This window comes from Arachis hypogaea, chromosome 18, assembly GCF_003086295.3.
Source record: "Arachis hypogaea cultivar Tifrunner chromosome 18, arahy.Tifrunner.gnm2.J5K5, whole genome shotgun sequence".
Lineage (NCBI taxonomy): Eukaryota > Viridiplantae > Streptophyta > Magnoliopsida > Fabales > Fabaceae > Arachis > Arachis hypogaea.
In genome coordinates this window covers 127,150,756-127,172,140 of record NC_092053.1, presented here as the reverse complement: position 1 = coordinate 127,172,140, position 21,385 = coordinate 127,150,756, and the positions used below count along the sequence as shown (strand labels likewise).

At 33.9% G+C, this 21,385-nt stretch overlaps 2 protein-coding genes across 7 annotated transcripts; both read right to left on the bottom strand.

The window, feature by feature from the left end:
• Positions 1–9,034: 9,034 nt before the first annotated feature.
• Positions 9,035–9,905, bottom strand: LOC112771345 (fasciclin-like arabinogalactan protein 3). Its single transcript, XM_025816061.3, has one exon. It carries the CDS (start codon positions 9,903–9,905, stop codon positions 9,267–9,269), a length of 639 nt encoding a protein of 212 aa, XP_025671846.1. The 3' UTR covers positions 9,035–9,266.
• Positions 9,035–16,385, bottom strand: LOC112771344 (uncharacterized). Of its 6 annotated transcripts, none has more exons than XM_025816058.3 (12): positions 16,159–16,385; positions 15,439–15,643; positions 15,081–15,286; positions 14,828–14,986; positions 14,611–14,742; positions 14,366–14,513; positions 14,207–14,245; positions 14,027–14,101; positions 13,874–13,933; positions 12,203–12,267; positions 11,296–11,386; positions 9,035–10,806 (listed from the first exon to the last, which is right to left on the bottom strand). In XM_025816058.3, the coding sequence occupies exons 2-12, from the start codon at positions 15,529–15,531 to the stop codon at positions 10,756–10,758; spliced, it is 1,119 nt and encodes a 372-aa protein (XP_025671843.1). In that variant the 5' UTR covers positions 15,532–15,643; positions 16,159–16,385; the 3' UTR covers positions 9,035–10,755. The 6 variants fall into 6 exon arrangements, 4 of the variants coding, with proteins under 4 accessions (XP_025671843.1, XP_025671845.1, XP_025671844.1 ...); XM_025816060.3 differs by having other exon boundaries at positions 15,395–15,643; positions 16,159–16,368; XM_025816059.3 differs by having other exon boundaries at positions 16,169–16,343.
• Positions 16,386–21,385: the final 5,000 nt, after the last annotated feature.

The window sequence follows — 21,385 nt, the reverse complement described above, 5'->3', positions numbered from 1 at the left end:
TCTTCACTGCAACAAACAAGTAAACAAGTTAGTCGTGAAACTGGCACAACCAAGCGAATGAATAGAAACGCAAAAACATGACAAAATAACTCACAAACGTAATTCCTGGCGACCTCTCGGTCACCCATCAAAAGGTGGGGATTCACGTGATTCTTCCCAAAAATTGCCAACAACACGTCGGCGATCCTCTTGTCCACAGCGGACATTCCCTTATAAGACACCTTAATGAATGTGTTGGATCCCGCCCCAAAGCTCTAGTACGTCGGAATGAGGCGCTCCCCTTCTAACGACAACCAAAAGGGGTGACGACCTTTGACCGGACGCACCTTAAAATATTTATCTTTGAACCCATGATAAGAGTCCTCGAACAACCCGAAGATTCTCTGACCCTGGGCAGATCGGAAGGACATGAACACTTTCCTCGCTTTTTCCTCCTTGGAAGGATTCGTGAGGTTGAAGAAAAAAAGGAAGACATCGACAGATACCGACAACTCCAGATATTCGCACACCATCTCGAAATAGCGGATAGAAATCCAACTGTTCGGATGCAGTTGCAACGGTGCCACAGAGATCCAGTTAAGAAGCGCCATTTGAAAAGGAGAAAACGGGATACGAACCCCCACCTGGGTGAACATGTACTTATAAAACCAGATCCAGTCGGGGACCCGAGGGGAATGGAAGTTAAGCTCATATAACCGTTCATTGGGGGCAGAAAACGAAGACGTCATAATTGGCTTCCTCGTCTGTCCCTCCGCACAAGTACTCGCCTTGACGGAACTCCGTTAGCTCCCCCTCGTCCATCTGATTTGGCGGGTCCTTCACATCGGAAGTCACCCAGGCGTAGGGTCGTAATTCGCGGCAGAGGGAGAGGCCCGGAAAACGATGCGAGGCATACCTACAGTGGGGTACCACTCCGTTAGTCTATGAGGCCGGGAGTCTGAAAAAAGCCCAGAAAACTACATTTGTCCTATTCAACAGCTAAGGTCAAGCATGGCTAAAAGCAAAATCCAAACAAAAACCTACCCTAGAATGGTAACTCCCTTAACGCACCTACTTAACGCTAAGACCATCTAGCAAACAAATCAAACAAGGAACAAGAACAAACAGCAAGCAGCAAGCACGCAAAAAACTAATGATGAAGATAAAAAGACATTGAAGCAAAAAGAGAAGGGATTAATGTTTACCTGGATTAGTTGCAAAGACTTGAAAGAGAAAGGAATGCGCAGGGATGCAAAAATAAAGCTTTGGGACGCTCGGGAGAAAAGAAGATGAAGATAGGAGAAGTAAAAATAGGAGAGAAAAACAAATGCAAACTGTTTAAAACTGCTACGCAAAGCGCGAAAGGATCAAGGGCATAATGGTCTTTGCACACAGAGTTTTCCAACCCATTATGAGCATTTAATGCTCGGCGCGAGGAACAAGGCAACGAACGGTCACCTCAGCAACGAACAGACACGTGCGCAGGGGGCACATTCCCTCCACGGGCGGCCGACCTGACGACGACACACGAAAGAAGAGATAACACACCACCAACAGCCCTCACGACTATTGCTGGCGCGTTGGGGGCACTGTTACGGCCTTACCCAAACCATTCGCGGGCCGGCCCGACCCGAGCACCACCCGACCCGAACGGTCAGGATCGAGACGCCCAGTTGCCGACCCGGACACACATCCCTGACAGCTTTGCTACAGCTGTGCGAAGGAAGCATCGAAGAAGGTGGGTCTGTCATTGCAGGGCCCACCTCTGACACGGTATATATGGGAAAGGTCCTACCCTTCCCCCAAGGTACGTCACATACCATTCAACCCTTTTTCGCATACACACTTTGCTGACTAGAGCATTGGAGTGTCTTTGCAGGTGACACCCCCCTCACACGAAGTGCTCGGAAAGTCTACTCCAACCCGGTAACTTACGACCAGGCGAGATCTCCCCCTCATCAACCAGGACACTGATCCGATACGTCCGGTACCCGACTTACCGAACACATCTAAAATTCATTATAAACTGATGTTTAATATTTCATTATTTTTCATTCATTCTTGTCACTCATTATTTTCAACAACTACTTTTGCTTTGTTCATACTAACCATTCTCATGTGTCGCATCCTTTAAAGTCATTCTAGATTAATATGTAAATGAAAGTATTAATCGACTTTATGAAACATAGACTTTAATAATATGTATCAAACGATGTAACAAAAAAATGTTAATAGATTTTAATAAATATAGAATATATTTATAGGTAAATAAATAAATAATTTTTCTACGTATACTTTAAAATGACAAATATAATTTTTTTATTTTTAAATAAATTAAATATAACTTGTATAACTGCATAAAAAATATAAATATTTTTTATTTATTATCAATTATTACATCATAAATTTTTTATAATATTAGAAAAATTTTATATTAAAATATCATTTTTAATTAGAAAATATAAAATACAAAACAATTAGCTTTATCACAATTATTATTATTATTATTAATGTATTGTTTATTTTAAAAAATTTTATTTGTTAATTATTTATTTTATTTATTTATTATGAAATTCATAATTTTGTTTGTTAGTAGGCATTTTATATATAGTAGTGTATAATAATATATCTTTAAATTTATTTATTACGAAAAATTTTTTGAATAAATATTATATATTATATGATGAAGATAAAATATTTGAAAAAATTATTGTTATTATTTTATCTATTAAATTTATTTTGTAAAATGAATTGTTTGAAGGCAAATGATTTCTTTAAAAGTTGGACATCAATTTGTAGAATTGCCTTTATACATTGTTTAAAGCGGGTTTATATAAGAAACTTGTTGAGATATTGGGCAGTAGTGCTCGATCTACATTTATATAAAAAAAATACAAACTTTAGATGTAAAATGGAATAAGATAAAGAGTACTTATCTTTTGAATTTTGTTTTAAAAAATAAAAATTAGTACTCAAAAATAAAATAAACCGTGAATATAAAATACCAACCACTTATATTATCATAATGTCTATTATATGGACCAGTTCCATTATCGTGTGTTTCTATCCTGTATTTTTCAAAAGGCAAAATATAAATACCTGGATTTGGCAATGGAGTTGGCATAAAAGTTGTATCAACTCCCTTGTCAAATCATCTCGCACACCTTCTAGCGAGGTGATGTTACATTTGTTGTTCACTGACGTTATTATTGATTTGTTGAATTCTCCCTTTCTTAATAAATACATGTCAGAACCAAAAGATAGTAAGACGAAGAAAAGAGAATCGATAACAGCGATGGATTTTTATAAGTTGAACAGTTATTTAATTTCCTCATGATTGTAATAATTATTTAACTCTTTTATGGATTAATGACTTTTTTAATTAAAAAATAAAAATGTATTATTACTATTTTGTCTATAACTTTCATTTGTAAAATAAATTATTTGAGGATAAATGATGTCTATAAAAATTGGACACCAAACTCTTATAATTAGAGGCCTGCTACACATACAAGTCTTTTTGGCTTACAAATTTTACAAGTCCAATAAAACACACGTATTACACTTAATTAACGCATTACACACTTCCACATTCAAGAGTAAATAAAACACACGTTATTCAATAAATTCATGTTTCCAAAGCGCACTACTCACCATGCATTATGAACAACTCTTCTTCTTTTTCCTCCATGAAAATAATTTTCTTGCCAAATTTGAAGATAATGAAACTTCAGAAATACACCCAAACGATTACAGAAATACACCCAAAGGATTACAGAAATACACCCAAACGGTTACAGAAATACACCCAAACGATTACAAAAATACACCCAAATGATTTAAGAAATACACCCAAAATTCGTTGAAGTACACCTTATGCATATTTCAAAACTCTTTTTCTTTCTCCTCCTCATCTTCTGTTGCTTCTTCTTTTTCAAAAACGATTTCAGAGCTTGATGTCAAAAAATAATGGAAATTGAGAATAACGAAGAAAGAAAACAGAGAGAAAAGCACGTAAATGAAGAAGAAGAATAGAAAGAGGAAGAAGAACGTGCAGCAAGAAGAAGAAGAAGGAGAAAGAGAAGGCAAGAAACGAAAGAAAAGAAGAAGAAGAGGAAGAAGAACGTGCAAGAAGAAGAAGAACGAGAAAGAGAAAGCAAGAAGAGGAAGAAGAAGAGGAAGAGGAAGAAGAAGAGGAAGAGGAAGAGGAAGAAGAATGTGCAACAAGAAGAAGAAGAAGGAGAAAGAGAAGGCAATAAACGAAAGAAAAGAAGAAGAAGAAGAATAAGAGGAAGAGGAAGAAGAAGAAGAACGTAGACCTTGTATCGCGTTTTTTGGGTTTATTCGTTAATTAACTTATAAAGCATACAAGCCCTAATGACTTGTATGCAGAGCTTTTCTGATTGGCTTTATATATTGGTATAGATCATGAATGCTCTGGTTCAATTAATTAAAAAAAATGGTTGAATTGAATCACTTTTGGACGTTTTATTTAGTGAAATTTTGAATGTTTGAATAATAAAAAATGCCATATGCACACTCCTAGCATATTTGTTTAAAACATGGAATTAGAATTAATTTAATTTCAAAAATCAAATTCTTTGTTTGGAATGGATAAAAACTTGGAATTGAATTGATTTATAAATCTCATAAATTTATATTATAACTGTTTAAATTCTTTTTTTTATGAAATTTAGTTGGAATCATTATGATTTGGTGTGTTAACATCATTTTTACTTTTAAGGTATTATATAAAAGATAAGAGTTTAGAATAAGAACTAAATTATTATATCCATTTTTAATTGAAATAAATTTTTATTTTATGTAATTAATTCCAAACACAATAATTTCCTTCAAGTTTAACTCAATTTAATTCATTTCAAAACAAATCAAATCAATTCCAAAAATATTTTATTCTAAACACACCCTTTAAGAAATATAAATTATAGAATAAAAAGTAACAAAATTCACACTTCATGAATCACTTCAGCGGTATCATTGCTCGTCTTCGCAACTACAACATCTATCTGAATTGAAATCTCATTCATCAATGTTGATATTAATTAAAGATGTCACTGAAAAATAAAAATCAAAGATTATTATTAGGTGCATCGATGGGAGTAGACGTTTTCACTACCTGAATTAAAAAAAAAATTGCATAAATATTAGGAATTTGTGTAAAAAATTATATTATTATACGATGTTTGATGTGTGTGATATGTCTTATTTTATTAATTTAATAAATATTTAATTAAATAATAAAATAAAAGAAGTTGGATAATTATTTTTGAAATATAATCAACAAGATAAAAGTTGATTTTTATGAAAAGTAAATTAGAATTCAGTCCTGTATTCTTATCAATGAAATTTTTCTTCTTTCGTCACTAGCAATAACTTAATTAAAGAAAAAATTAAGAAGAAAAAATTAAGATAAAAAAATAGACAAAACAAATTCTTTCTAATACTATTATTATTATGAATCAAGATTAGTAATTCTTTTTATTTTTATTTGTGATAATCATAAATTTCAAAATTTTTCATGTGAATGATAATTTTATAATGTATACTAAAAATTATATTAAGTGTTTTTTTTTTTACTAAAGATAGGAGACTCGAACCCGCAATCTCTTAATTGAGTATGGGGAGTCTATGTCATTTAAGCTATTACTCATAAGCAAAATTATATTAAGTTTATAATTTAAAGAAGACAAAATGAAATGAGGGTGAGAATAAGATCGGACTCCAATGTGTGTATCAAGTGTGTGATCACAAATAATCAATTTGGTCAAATAATCAATTTATTTGCCCACTTAATTAAGTATTGGAAGTTCGAATCCTATTTTGTATATACATTAATATTATTAATATAACAGAGAGAATATCAATATAAAAAAGAAAGGAGAGAGTTTTAATTGTTGGCTGATTTTTAAATTAATTGGTTGAATTAATGTTGGTTATCAGACTTCTACAATTAAATTATAAATCTGGAATAAATTCTTTCAATTTTTTTTAATAATTAAAGAAGTAAAGTATAATCTTTTATCATTAATTTTATAAGTGAAACAAAAAAAATATAAAAAAAATTAAAAATCACACTTTATTTCCTCAATCTTTTTTTAACAATAGAGCCATTCCATCATAAACCACAACCCTAACAACAACAATAAATTTGGAACAAAACTGATATTGTTCTATATATATCTAAATTTCAGGGGAAGGAGCTTAGTTCTTTGGGACCCACAAATTAAATTTAATTAGTTATTCTTATTATTATTTTTTTATTCAAATAGATTAAACTATTTTTAATTTAAAAAAAATATATTACATCACAAACTTACACACATTTTATATTTATACATTTAATATTTTTAAGAATTTTTATTTATTTGACATTGTCAAAATTAAAACATACTAATATACTATTTCAATTAGGTCTTAATCTTTATTGATTCAATTTTTTTCTTACTCCAGTTATAAGATAAAAAAAAGGAAAAAAAATAAAAAATAGAATAATTATGGATACAAAATATAAAAAATAAAAGAAAAGTGAAAAAAGAGAATCAGAAACTCAGAAGAGAAAAGAGAATTTGTCCATGTAGAGAAAGAACAAAAACCTGTGATTTTTTTTATTATTATGCCATTTTTTTAAATTTATTATTAAAAGTTTTTATTGTTACCTTATTTTTAAGGTGGCCGTTGATTTATTATTTTATTTTTAGTTACGATTAATTATAATAATTTTGAAAAGGTGATATCTAAGTAAAAAGTTTTAAAAGACTAATATTTTAGTATTAAATTTTAAAACGGAGATACATCGGTGAAAAAAGAAAAACCAAATCTATTGGTATGCGTCTTTTTTTTTTTCATATTTTTAAGGTATCGTTTGTTTTTAGTTTCTGAGAATAAGACAGAGACTGAGAAACTGATGTTTAGTATCATGTTTGTTGATTTAAAGATTGATATTAAAATTTTTGTTTTTATCTTTAAAATTTTTAGTATTTCAGTACCTCTAAAAAATGGAAATACAGGAGACTAAAATTTTTAGATATAGAGACTGAAACTTTAATAACATTTTATACCTAAAATACCTTCATTTCAATTAGTTAAATGATTTACGTTTTTTTAGTATTAGTAGATATATTATGTTATAATATTAAAGATAATTTATTATATATAAACAAATCTTTTTGGTAATAGACTTGAATAATCCATTACAAAAAAAAGATCTAGCTTAAAAACCAGTGGATTTTTAATTCGGTCTGACCGACTAATTTCCAGTCGAATTAGTAGTTCTTGAAAATATAATTTTGATTTATCAACCAAATTGCATAGCCAAACGATTTTCGGTTCAACTAGTTTACTTGGTCCAGTTTTTAAAATATTAGTTCAAATCACTCCTAAAAAACTTTTTATGTAAAAGTACAGCACTATTTAATATTTATCACCCCAAATCTTAATAAGGTTACAAAATCTCGTAAATCTAAGATAGAAATTCATTCCATAATTATTTTTATATGAAATTAATAGTTGAGAATTCAAACATATTAAATTATTAATTTTTAATTATTAACTTTTCATAAAAATAACTGCATATTAATTTTTATCTAAATCTAAACTTTGCTTATCATTTTATTATCAAGTAATAATAATAATAACAACCATAGAAGAAAGTCATACATAATTGGTTGCTATGCTATAGTGCTAATTCATATTATCATTCATCAATTTAGTAGACTTTCGAGTTTGTATTAACATCGCATGCCGTAGTGTGTTAATCTTCTTTAGTCGTGATAATTTTTTGGTTAATTAAGAGTTTGTTTGGATATTATTAAATTGTTAAAAAAATTATTTTTTGATTTGTGTGACAAAATTTTAATAATAAAAATAAAAATATTGATTTTTTTTAGAAGTTATAATTTATATATTTTTAAATATTATTTTTAAAAATATATTTTTTATATAATAAATAAACAAAAAGATATGTTTACACTGTTGTATCCAAACATAATTATTAGATAGAGTAAAGTATTGTTTTTGTCCCTAATGTTTGAGATAAGTTCTATTTGTGTACTTAATGTTTAAATCATTCTATTTGCATCTCTAACGTCTGTAAAAGTGATTTAACGTTATCCTACCGTCAATTATATATCATAAGCTTTAGTTTGAGTTTTGAAAATACAAATGTCTATAAAAGAATCGATGATTCACTCCGAAAAATAGCTTATCAAAAGTTGAAACTAATCCCTGCATCATTTATATAATTCACTTTTCTAAGAACATGATTGAACCTAAACACAAATAATGGATATAATATTGAAATCCAACACATCCAAGTGAGATCTAATTGAGAATGAATACATCAAAGTGAGAATAATTAAAAATACAATTTGATTTGTTAATAAATTGACGGCAGGATAACACTGAATCACTTTTATAAGCGTTAGGGATATAAATATGACGATTTAAACGTTAGAAACACAAATATGACTTACTCCAAAAATTGAAGACAAAAACGATACTTTACTCTTATTAAATAAAAAGATATTTTTATATGAAGTATCCAAATATAAATTACTTTTACTTTTTTAAAAATCTAAAAAAAATTATTTCGTAGAAACTCATTCAAACAAGTTCTAAAAGTTAAAAAAATTACTTTGACATTAAAAAAAAAGAATTAATTTTAATGTACAGTTATTATGTAATATCATATCAATAAAAATAAAAATAAAATATTATTTACATATCAAAATTAACTAAATAATCACTAAAATTAGTCACTATATATTTGTATATAAATATATATATAATTTAACTTATTTTTAATATGTATTTTATATTTTAATATATATTCTATTTTAATTACTAATTTTAATAGTTGATTTTAATATATACTTAATATGATTGTAAAAATAATTATTTTTATTTATTAATTACATAAATAATAATCTAAAAAGAATGAATAACATCCGATAAGTTTGTAAAATGTTTTAAGGATGCATCAAAAAGGAAAAGAAAGAGCAGAAGAGCTAGAGAAAAAGAGAGTGACAAAATCTGATAACACAAAAACAATTCGGTCTCAACCGTATATAATACAATTGAAGTATACAAAATTATATTCTGATAACGAATAAGTGAATAACACATCACAAGAACATATATGTATACATGTACATATATATATAGATACAAACATTTAAAAATTTTACCATACTTTCCTCTTATCCTCACTATAACAACAAAACAATAGCATTATTTGCTACGTTGTTCATGTCATCATTAATCATAACTTACAATGAAGCAAAGAGCGAAACCAAGGCAATAACTACTCCCCCAAAGAGCCCCATCTCGACGCGACAACCGCCGCTAACACCGGCTGCTGCTTCTTGAACCTTCTTCCCTTCCGACGACACGGTGGCTGCGACGGCGTTGGCAACGGCGGATGGAGCAAAAATAGGCTGATGAACCTCCAAGATTGAAAGTGATTCGGGTTGAGTTTCAACGGTTCTGACGAGCTTGCTCTCATACTGTTCTTTCTCGGCGGGTGCAAAAGCCACCTCGCCATCGTTTATCAAGTTGACGAAGATTCCAGAAGATGAGAGTGTGGCCAACTTCTCGTGGCTACCAACTGCTCCGACGAGAAGCTTCTCGTCGTAGTAGTTGGTAACCACGTGGTTGGCCAGGACTGCCTTGATGTAGTCCCGGGGCTTCCCGTCAAGGGAGGCGAGTGCGTCGTCGCCGAGGGCGAGGACGGTAACGGCTTTCTGGCCGTTGATTTGATCAACAAGCTTGGTTTCGGTGAGGTACTTGCTGAACTTGGTGAATTCTGGGTATTTGCTGAGTGCGCTAGTGATATCTAACCCATGAATGCATGAAGAGAAAGCAAGAAACAGTGCCAAGCACAGAACAGATGTGTTTCTCAAACCCATTTTTTTATTATTTTGTTATTGGTTTTTTTATTCGAAAAGAAAAGGGGTTTTGTTTATTTCTCCCTTTTCTTCTTCTCGTCAATGTATGAATACCGAAACCAAGCTTAGCTTGATTATTGAAGGGAGTAGCAAGGGTTCGTTTATATATTATCTGTTTTGGTTAAAAATAGGGTTTAAAAGAGGAAAATAAATTAGTGGCTTAGGGTTCAGTTACTATATTTAATAGGGGGTTTTAATTTGGATGGTTAAGCATGGTTTTTGGGATGAGTAGAGTTTGTAATTTTGGCACATGATTTATGGATTGATTATAATTTACGGATGAAGTGGTATACCGTATACATGGTGTTAGAAAGTTATATAGGCTTAAATAACCAATCATGCATCACGTAGCGAAAAGAATCCAAAAAAAAAAAAGTATCCAACATGGTAACAAATTTTAAAGATTATGTAGCTGGTGCTCTATAGCCAAACAGCAGCAGGGATAAAGAGCAGAAAAGAGACATCTTTTAACCTAACTAACTAACTAACAAACCTTCTGTGACTAGCAGGGGTTGTTTGGGAGTTGAAATTTTGGAGGAAAAGAAAAGGGAAGAATTGTAGGTTAAATTTCGAATTTACACAACAACCTTTTTTCACCCTTTCTTCCCCTCTAAAATCCCAACTCGCAAACAACCAGGTAGATACCACAACTTCATGAACTAAAACTTGATTACTTCCTTGTTGTCTTGTCCAAGGATGTCAAACTAAATCTCCATTTTGGAAGGACATAGTTTGCAGTATAACTATTTACTTGAAGATTGACATTCCTCCAATTGCTTCAACAAGGCTCGATTCCATGAACAAAATTCGACTACTCATCAGTAACGTCAGCTGGCAGTCTGTAAGTGCGAATTACTCGAATCTATAGCAACAACAAAGTGGTAGTCAGAAAATTAGCAATAAGTGCTTAGCAGCAATAATATTTGACATTATCACTAATTCACTAGTATAAATCTACAAGAAAATTGAAATTGATAAGGTCCACCACAACTTGTCCAAAACTAAAATACGCTGGCACTGAGTTCTTCACATGGAATAGATAGTTATGCGCAAATAAAAGAATTGATGTAATAATCAATTCAAATCGTATTTGTATATAATCATTGCAAATATAAGAATCAACTTATAAAAAAATAATTAATTCCAAATAAATTGCCTTAAATGATCTCATATTTGAATTTTTTTTTTAATATGTTTTTTAAAAAAGGAGCAGTGTAAATTTGCAAAGGGAAGTAATAAATCAGCAAATAAGCACAACATATTTAGCAAATCAAATCAAGTTGGGGAAGCAGATAAACCCAGGATATAGCAAAGTTAATACACTAACATGTAAGACAGAACGGTATATTACCTGAGCGAAAGCATAAATTGCACGCAAGAGTCTAGCATAATCTGTTCCAAGCATTTGAATGACCAGATCTGCCAAAAATGTTCCCCAGAGCCTATTCAAAAGACCAAATAACATGATCAGAAATATCCACTAAATTGTGTCTCAAAATATAGCGAGGAGGAAATGGAAATCCAGCTGAGAAGTGTTAGTGGTGTATTTTATCAAGAGAGTTAATAGCGTTTCCTTTATTTGGTAGAAGTGGAACCATACGTATTCCCTTATCAAAGTAATCTTGATTGAGAATTTGCAATGCTATACCCAGGATTTGAATTCAACACCGTTGGCTAAGGGGAAGATGTATGTACTATATACCACTTCAATGGACCATAAATTAGCATTAATACCACCCAAAAGAGTTTGCTGATTACTTAATACAAAGCTGTCTAATGAATGCTTATGTTAACGAAATTTAAAGAGGGTTCCTTTGATTAAGGAGAGAAAGGACAAAAAAACGAGGTAAAACATAAAGCATCATATTCCAAATACAGACAAGGAGTAAAGATGAAGAGTTTGAAGCTTTTTCTTTCACTTTTAGAGCCTCACCCCGAGAAAAATGAATATTGCACAGGAAACCATCACCAACTTGAAAAGTTGCCTATTGTCTTTAAGTGAAAGTATGAAACAAATAATGCTGCTAGCAGGCCAAAATTAGGCAAGTAATGTTAATATTTTTGTTCTCCCTTGTTGGTGTGAGTATGTGTGAGAGAAGTTAGGTTAAGCTGAGAAATGCAATGCTCTTTGTTTTCAGGAAAGCAGATTTTGACAAGCATATCCTTCTCAAAAGAACTGGAAGTTAGCACTTAGCAGATCGATTCATAGATATACAAAAAGTATGCAAAGAACTTATATATCAAGGTCCAGAACATACACAGGTCCAAGTAATGTGATCATGCTTCTAAAACCGAGATATCTTGATGCAGCACCAAGAAAACCCTGAAACACCAAACTTAATATAAGAAACATACATACTTAGTATCAGAGACACAGTCGTAAATACAATAAATAAAAGTAGTTCATTTGTTGCACAAATAAATGTACATCAGAAAGGCTGTCAAATTAAAACTGCAATATTATCATCCCTATGCATAAGGTGATTAGGAAATGTCAACATTAAAACTCTGAAGCATGGAGTCCCGTGCTGGATTTAATTTTCACATTCACAGCCCATGCAAGAATATCAAGGATAGTAGAGAAGAATTAGTCAAAACAGATTCACATGCTAAAACTGAAAGTTGTTAGAGGTTGTTAGTATGGTTAGAAAGCTGTTATGATAGTCTAACAGAAATTATTAGAATCTTCTCTCTTTCTTATGTATATATAAGCCTAGTGCTTCTCATGTATTTTAGAGGTTTTAAATCAAAGAATGGAAGGTCTAGAATATTCAGCATCTTTCTCATTCTCTCTAAGATAGTGATTTCTTCATAAAAAAGCAAACCATCATCCTTTCATGGTATCAAAGTTTCTATGGCCAACATGTCAAAAGTTCGATCTTTGTTGCCCCTAAAAGAGAAGAATTTAACCATAAGGCAAACAAAAAGAAAAATTCCATGCACAATTCATGCTTCGAAGAGGCTCTTGCATGATGAGACGTGTTAGATATATAACCATTCATATACATCAACCTATCAACTTTGCCATTGTTGATCTATAATCAAAATTGACTTTGTTGTATAGTCTAAGAAATGGATAGCATGAGCATCCAAAGACCCTTAAAGCATGATAATCAGGTTGCTGAGAGAACAACAGTTCATGAGGAGATTTGTTTTGTAAAATAGATGAGGACATTCTATTTATAAGATCTGTAGAAGTTAAGAAGTCTTCATCCCAAAAGGTTAATGGCATAGAGGAAGTGAAAAGCATTGCAAGGCTCATGAACAAATATGGTTCCTATATCAATCATATTAACAACGCTGCTTCTGACCTCAGACAGCCTATTAATGATACTGCTTCTAATCTCATGCTGCAGAATCAAAACAAGACAAATATGGTTTCTAAGAGTGAATTTATGACCCCACATATTAGCAAATCTGTCAAATCTTCTACTGCAAAATGATCTATTACTCTAATGAGGTAACTAATAGTGTATCATGTACGATGTCTGTCATAAATCGTCTTTCCTAAAAGCTTAAGCAATTGAGCATAAGATAATTAATGATTTTATCCTTTAATATGCTCCCTCACACAAGCGTGCTTTTGGGTTTAAAGTATGCACAATGCATAAAACCATTCTACCTTGTGTTAAAATTCAAACTTGTTTAGGATAATATAGGGGAAAACAAGGAGCAAACTTTAGACACTAGGCCATAAAAGCTCATTACTATATCTTAAACCATCTTTCTCAAAATATTAAATCATTGGATAGGTTTAACGGTGTTAAAGAATGACAAAAATCAACAAAGCCCCTTCACATTTGGCTATTCAACTAATGCATGTGAAATTGGAATTTCCAAACTATTTGTTGCTTTGTGATCATTTACTTCCTATAAAGGAATCGCATAAAGTTAGACGCAATTCTAATTTGTGCTATAATATAAGGCACCTGTTTGGCTGCAAGCAAGGCTGCTCGGGATTCTAGATTCGTAATAGCTAACTGTCCACCCTGGAAATTACAAGAACGACAGGCATGTTTAAGTTATACGTGAGAAATATTACTCATGTTATTGAAACAGCCACCAAAGACCAATATTTATACCTTCTTAATTAGCTCTTTCTTAATCTGGTAGTTAGCAGCTTCTGCAAGCACTTTGCCAGATAATTTCCCTGCTAACTGCAAGTCAGCACCTTGTCATGAGAGAGACTGAGAGAGAGATGCATTCTTTTGGAGAGAAATTAGAGATAGAGAATAAACAAATGCAAGATATCATTGCCTTACCAATTGATATATCTTTGCCAATGTGAATGCACCACCACCCTTTAATTGACAACAAACAAATACAAAATCAGAAAGAAGTAAGAACGCGTCAAGTAACATCTAAGAACAAATAAAGGAAGGTTACAAAGTGAATCATACACGAAGTAACATTTAATCAACCTTCAAAATAATTGATCGAAGATCTTGTGCCCCAACTTTCAAAGCAGCCAGAGATTGAACTTTCCACTGACTGAGTCCGCCTTGTAGACTGCTCTGACCATCAGATGTTGTGCTTATGTCCAATAAACCTAGATCTTCTGATTCCTTCCTAAAAGAATTTTGATGCTGTATAAGTATAAAAAGATTTTGAATTCCCCGCCCCACAAAAAAAAAGAGAGAAAGAGAGCATATATATATACACAGACCCTGAATTGCAGTGCAACAGGTGGAGAAAAATCTCTAGTTCAAGGTCTTCAGTTGACAATTTGGTTGAGCAAGTAATGTTAAGTTTTTTCCTGAGTTGAAGCAATACACTTCTATAAGATGGTCTCCAACCCCTGCAAATAACAAATGAATGTAGGAAACATAATGTAAAAACGGAAGCAGAAAAATAAATGCAAAATAAATAAACAAAGAAACAACCTTAAGGTAGAGCGGGCATCAGCAGCAAGGAAGAAAAATCGGGACTCCAGAGCAGCTATGAAGTGTTGCCGTTGCTGAAGGTCGACGCCAATCATGGTTCGTTCAACATCCTCTACTCTGTTTGAGCTTGTGATGGATTTTAGCAAAGGGCTCAAGTAGCTGCTTGATTTTTACTATAATTTTCAGTTTCCACTTCATGATTTATTAACCAATGAATCTAAAGCAACATTAGAATAAAGGAAGTTAACCTCACCTGGGACCAAAAAGAATTGATTCAATCTCACACAACTCTGACTCAGTGGCAAGTTCAAGCACTGAGTGGAGGTCTGGATCAAAGGAATGACTGTCACTAGAATAAGAAATTGCATTTGCATTTGAATTTGCAGCTGCCACCCGAAATCTTAACCCTCGTTGAAATAGCTCGTCATTCGCACTATTTACCCAATTGCAATTGAGCATCTAAAATAATTCAATTGAGCTATGGGTTACTGAATGCTCTCTCTCAATTTACTTCAAAGAGTGATTGATTGTAATTGCGAATAAAAAATCGAGAGAAAGGAAATATACATCATACTGATACAGATGCTGATTCTTGCTACAGTGATACTTACTGGGTAATAGTAAGTGTGAGCACTAAAAACTCTACATCTCTCATTACAGCACCACGACGACGATAACAAGCACAGCTTCGACGCCACACTCATCTTCTCCGGCGCTTTCTACCTTCCTTTCATTCTCCGTTCTCCGCAACACTGCTCATGCTATCCTGCTTCTTCTTTATACCCTCAAATGCTCATCCATCATCAACCATGCATACTTAATCGATAAATTCAGAAAAATAGGTTACACAAGTGTAAAAAATATTTTTAAACATGGCACTATGCAATGCTGCCATCAATCAAGTGTGACTGAGTTGGATTGATGGGTTTATTTATTAGTAGGGTTTGCTATATGCTTAAAACTAGTGATCATTTCGTATGTCATGGGTGTATTTATATTTTATAATCACTTCAGACATTAAAAACACTACATATATAAACTAATTACACAAAATTCAATATACTTGTACTAATTCAAGCCAGTTTATTATCACTAAGGACTTCAATCCCTTCCTTTCCGTATTGGAATTCATATTTTTAATTCAATGCGAGATAGTTTTTCATCCCTTAATGTTTTGCTAGTTCAACCTGAGTAGTGAAGTAGTGAGTAACCCTTCTTTTTTTCAGTCATTTCCTATTAGCTTAATTTAATTTGTCAGAATCGGGTAACTGAAACTCAAACAAATCCAATTCTATTTCCAAGTGTAAATTGAAGAAAGTAAAGGGAATTACCAGCTCATACTTTAGGATCTTTATACGAGAGGAGAAGCAAAACAACAGCGGCGAAATTCGTGAGTGAGAAAAAGAAGGGCTTGGAGAGAAGAGAGCAGAGTAGAGTCAGAGAGAGAGAGAGAGTGTGTTTTGAGGTTTTGTGAATGAGCTCTTCTCAGAGTACACAGTACACACATGGTGGGGATAATGATTAGTGAAATTACACAAAAGCATATACTAGTTAGGGCACTACTCAAATGAAGATGGCAAAAATATCTTTTTATAAAGATGTTTTGTTTAAAAATGTGGTTTATTTATTTAGCCACACTTTGAATAAAGATAACACTTTGTAAATATCAAAATCTAACCATACAATCTATCATCTAGAATAAAAAAAATATATTCACATGAAGACGATTATAAAGTCTTTATGTAGGGAGTTGGATTCTTCTACCATTCAAATATAGAAGATCACACTTTACTCTCTAAAGTATAAATTTAAAATTTAGAAAATCCAAATTCTTGTTGTAGTATCCATTACTAGTTAATTTGTATAATAAAGTGCATAAAGAATTAAAGATATTTTAATTTAACCTATATTGTCTGGATTCATATCCTCTAAACTTATAAAATTGATAAAGTGATAAAATGAGAAATTAATTATTCTTAAATTAAAATAATAAAAATATACATTTTATGAAAATTATAAAATTAACGGTGATTAATTTTTTATTTTATTATTTTATCAATTTTTTTACTTTAAAAGATTCAAAGTTATACTGTCTATGGTATATACTTTCATACTTTTATATCTTATCTCATATATAATAGAAATATAAAAAAATTAGTATACAATTTTTCATTTTGAAAATACAAAATAATATTTAATTTGGTATCTGAACTTATACACAAATTTTAATTTAATCTTTAAAGTTTTAATTATCTTTATTTAATTCTTAAATCTTGCAAACACGACTCATCAGTTTCTAGAATCCTTGTCGTAAAGGCGACACACATGTTGCGTTCGCTTCATTATACGCCCATCGATTCTGATGTTAAGTTTGTGCTATCGGCTTTTCTAGTTGATTATCTATCTAGTGATGAAGAGATGAGGGGGTAGATCAAATCGGGCAGTTTGAAAGAATCAATGCCTAGGATTCCAACCGGGAAAAGACAACAAGAGATTTTGTAGAAAGGGGCTCGAAAGCTGATGAGGAAAAAGAAAAGATTCGGGATAAAGAGGTGCTGTTGTGGCCTAGGACTTAGATTCTGTACCTTTCCTTCAAAGTGTTTCACCAGTAAGTAGCCCTCCTATATCTTAAGGATAAACGCGTTCTTTTCATAAAGAGCGCTAGCTGTATTAGCGTTAGCGGCTTCCAAAGTAAGACCTTCCACACCTGCTGCTCCTGCTATAGGCTGCTGATGCGGAACGGAAAACTCACAAATAGTGAAGCCTCTAAGAAAAAGGCCTTTTCATATTCGTTGGCGGTAGCAGACTTTCTTCTACTATGGGCGAACCCTCCTCTTTGGTGCCATATTCTGAGTCCGAAGAGGAAGCTAGGTGGTGCTATTATGGCGGGAGAAGGGTCTACTTCTGCTCCGAATGCTTTTGATGGCAGGTCTTTCTATTACCGATATGGACCTCACTAGCAGGGTCTTCCCATCTGAGCTATTCTCGCCTTTTATCTTAAGATGCCCGGAATCAAGCAAGTACTAAGATTTAGTGCTAGAGCCCCAGCTTAAAAAGATCTTGTAGTCCCTTTCGACCACTGACTCTTCGATGATCGCGTGCTCATCTAGTTTGGCCCGACGAGCTTTACTAGCAGAAAGAGGCAGCAAAAAAAAAAGAAGGTAAAGCGGCGCATAAAAAAAGGTTGGCTCGTCAAACGTCCGGTTCCTTCGCGAACGAAGTTCAGAATCAACAAAGGTTCGTAGAACGAAGGGAGTGTACAACTGGGGCGCAGCCTTCGGCATGCTTGCTTTCACTCTATCGATAGCTTTTTTAATTCACTCTTCTGGCTTCTGCCATTGAAGCAATCCCGAGATTTTCAAATATCTAATTTGAATGCGAGTTCGCCGACTACTGGATTACGCCTACCATCATGCCTCTGATCTATGACCACCCTTTCTTCTCTGCTCAAACTGCAGTAAATCTTAAGAATTCTCGAACACATCGATTGCTTAGAAGGCTAATTTTGAGCTTGTGTTCGCTCTCTTCTGTCATGCATCATAGCTGGGTGGAACACAAAGACATACATCGATTTTTTTTTACCAAGATTTATATATTTGGATAATATGAGGGATTTTTTGCTCTTGGTGGTTTAGTTAGGGCAGTAGATGACTTAGAGGTTGACTTTCTTCTTTACTGCTTTCTATTTCAAAGGCTATAAAAGTGGGAGGAAAATCAGAATCAGTACACGAATGAGTTGAGTTCCTTATAAAATCATAAATATATCTTCAGAAACAGACAAGATAGACAAGAGGAAAGCAAGGCCAAGAAGCCTCCAGGATAGACTCCTCCCTCTCCCATTGACTAAGAAGGGGGGAGCAACATAGAAAGTTCCTCGAAGCCGAGAAGATTATTTCGTCCATAGAGATGGCTTCTCTCGGCTATCAAAGTGAGTTGGCATTCTTAAGTCAAGCCAGTGAGGTTCCAACTCTGCATGCCCTTACACAAGTCGCCAGGCGGAGGAGTGTAACTGTCTTATTGCGCTATCCAACTTGTATGTGAAAAGCATTTCGTACTCGTAACAGATCCCTTCCTAGCGAAAGGCGTGCTCCAATCTCCAATGGCAAAAAGAAAGAAAAGATAGGCCTCCTGCCTTTTTAGGCTTTTTAGGTGAGGCAAACAGGGAGAGAAAGGGACAAGGGCTTCTTTCTCTCATTCAAAACCGTGCATGAGACTTTCATCTCGCACGGCTCCTAAGTGGCCGGCCACTAGATCGATGAAGAATCTCTCCAAAATCCTCTTTTTGATTAGTGATTCATTTGCCACTAGATCCAGGGATCCCACCTTATTCTCAAACTTGGTGGCTTGGTTGATTGGCACTCCTGTAGGCTCTTCTTTCATACAAATTCTGGGGGTCCCAGGTCACCAATAAAATAATTAGCACATAGGTGTCGGTCTACTAAACCAGTCAATCAAGTATGTAGTGTAGAGTCCATGGTATGGTGGAGGACAGGTTTTAGTCCGAGTGCGAGTTCCGGGAAAGAAAGAAGCCCGCCCGAACCCAACAAGTGAATGCTATGAATGAGCCTTCTTCCCTTCACGAGTCAAATTCATTCTATTGAACGGGGTAGGAGGCGGCTACGCTACTAGGTTACAGACCTCCAGATAGTCCATTTCCTCTCTTTTTCTCGCTCCTCAAGAAAGATGGCTAGAAACTTCCTAATAGGAATGGCTTCCTCACTTGTTTGATTTGAAATGGCACTTCAGATTGTAAGGGCTTTCTACTACATAAGAATAAACTGGAATTAGATCTTGAAAATGATCGACTCAAATAGATGCTCATCATAAGTTTGATTCCCCCTTCTTACTGTTCTATTGATCAGAAGCATCCAGTAGCACCACGCCAGTGGATTAAGTAGTGGAGTTTTCATCCAGGTTGTTCACCCTGGTAAAAATTTTATCCCTTAGCCTTTGAAAAGCATAGGATTGTACCAACCCCAGGGAAACTCCGAATACAGGCCTAGATCGTTTGTACAGACAGACTTTTAGGGTGCTAAGATCCAAAGTCGAGAGGAAACAGCCCAGATCGTACGCTAAGGTCCCTGAGCAATTACTTAGTGGAAAAGGAAGTGATCGAGCGATGACAACCAGGAGGTGGGCTTGGAAGTAGCCATCCTTTGAAGAAAGCGTAATAGCTCATTGGTCTAGCTCCATGGCACTGAAAATGTATTAGGGCTCAAGTGATTCACCGAAGCGACGAGACCTTGAAAGTAGCTTTTTCAAGTGTCAGTAGCGGGACATTCTGTCAATTGGGGAAGGTTTTTGGTGACAACACCTGGAGATATCAGAAGTGAGAACTAGTCTTTAGAGAAAGAAAGGCAAATGAAATTCTCTCTTTCCTCTAAGTCGAGTTCCGTTCCCTCGTTTACTGCTTTCCGAGAAAGACCCAGTATTCCATTCAATAAAGTAGGGATTTATTCCGCAAGTTTAGGCTTAGGAAGATTTGATCTTTGTTTCATTTAGTGAAGTAGATTCCAATTCTGGTGAAGAGAAGAGTGAAACTCCGATAGCTACAGGCCTTAGCCCCAAACAAAAAAGATATCCCAAACCCCGATAGCTACCGGTCAAGCTTCTTTTGATATTGAGCTTTCCCCGAATTCTCTTGAGGTCGGGGTTGAAGAATCTGGGTACTCAACAATAGTTTAGCTACAGCTGTTGGGGCAAGCATGAAAGGCAAATAAAAGGCTTTGGCAGCCTAAACTAAAACTAAACAGAATGCCTCCAGGCAGGCCACCAACGAGGTTAAGTCTGGGCCTAAAAGATCACATGAAATTATACATAAGATAGACAAGCAAATATTTTATGAATTTAGGGATACTCTTTTAATTTCAATTAAAAATGAAGGAGATTCTCCATTCGAGGGGAGTAGACTACTCAAAAATTTTATACCTCTTTTTCTGTGATAATTGAGAAAAGGAGTTCATCAACAATGAAAAGTTATTGGGTTTTTCTTTAGTGATAACTTGAGTAAAGAGTAAAAATTTGTAGATTATTTGATTCTCCATTTTATAGAATTTGAACGCAGAAATTCGTTATTCTTTATTTTGGACTTAATTATTTAAGCCGGATGAAAGGAAACTTTCACATCCGATTTTGAAAGGGGGAGATCCCATTGATCCATTGGTTGGATCCTATCCAAATTTTTCGTTTGCTAGACCATCGTTAAAAAGCCTACTTTCTTACAATTACAAGGTTTATTCGAATATGAAATCCAATCCTGGAACGCTTCTCCCTTTCATTGGCTTCCACCGGCCTGAACTGTCATAGTCTGAACTCTTTCACCTCGTCAACTCAGACTCGGGCAGGCGGGTTCACTCGTATCCTCTTATCCTTTGGGGTTGGTTACAGCCCCATCCCTTGAATTGCCTTGGGACCGGCCTTCAAAGAAAGTGAAAGCGAAGAGGATTGAAGCTCGACTGAGACTAATGATGTCAAGAAAAGGCGTTCTAAGGGCCCACACCTCCTCTATCAATGAATGTGACCTCAGCGGAGGAGATCCTGCAAGAAAAGAAGCGCGCA

Excerpts from the sequence above, each read along its gene's own strand:
- LOC112771345 (XM_025816061.3), bottom strand. The coding sequence starts at position 9,905 with ATGGGTTTGAGAAACACATCTGTTCTGTGCTTGGCACTGTTTCTTGCT.
- LOC112771344 (XM_025816058.3), bottom strand. The coding sequence starts at position 15,531 with ATGAGTGTGGCGTCGAAGCTGTGCTTGTTATCGTCGTCGTGGTGCTGT. Across the intron at positions 14,246-14,365 it reads TTCGATCAATTATTTTGAAG|GGTGGTGGTGCATTCACATT; the intron begins GTTGATTAAATG and ends TGTCAATTAAAG. Across the intron at positions 11,387-12,202 it reads ATCACATTACTTGGACCTGT|GCTCTGGGGAACATTTTTGG; the intron begins GTATGTTCTGGA and ends TCTTTTGAATAG.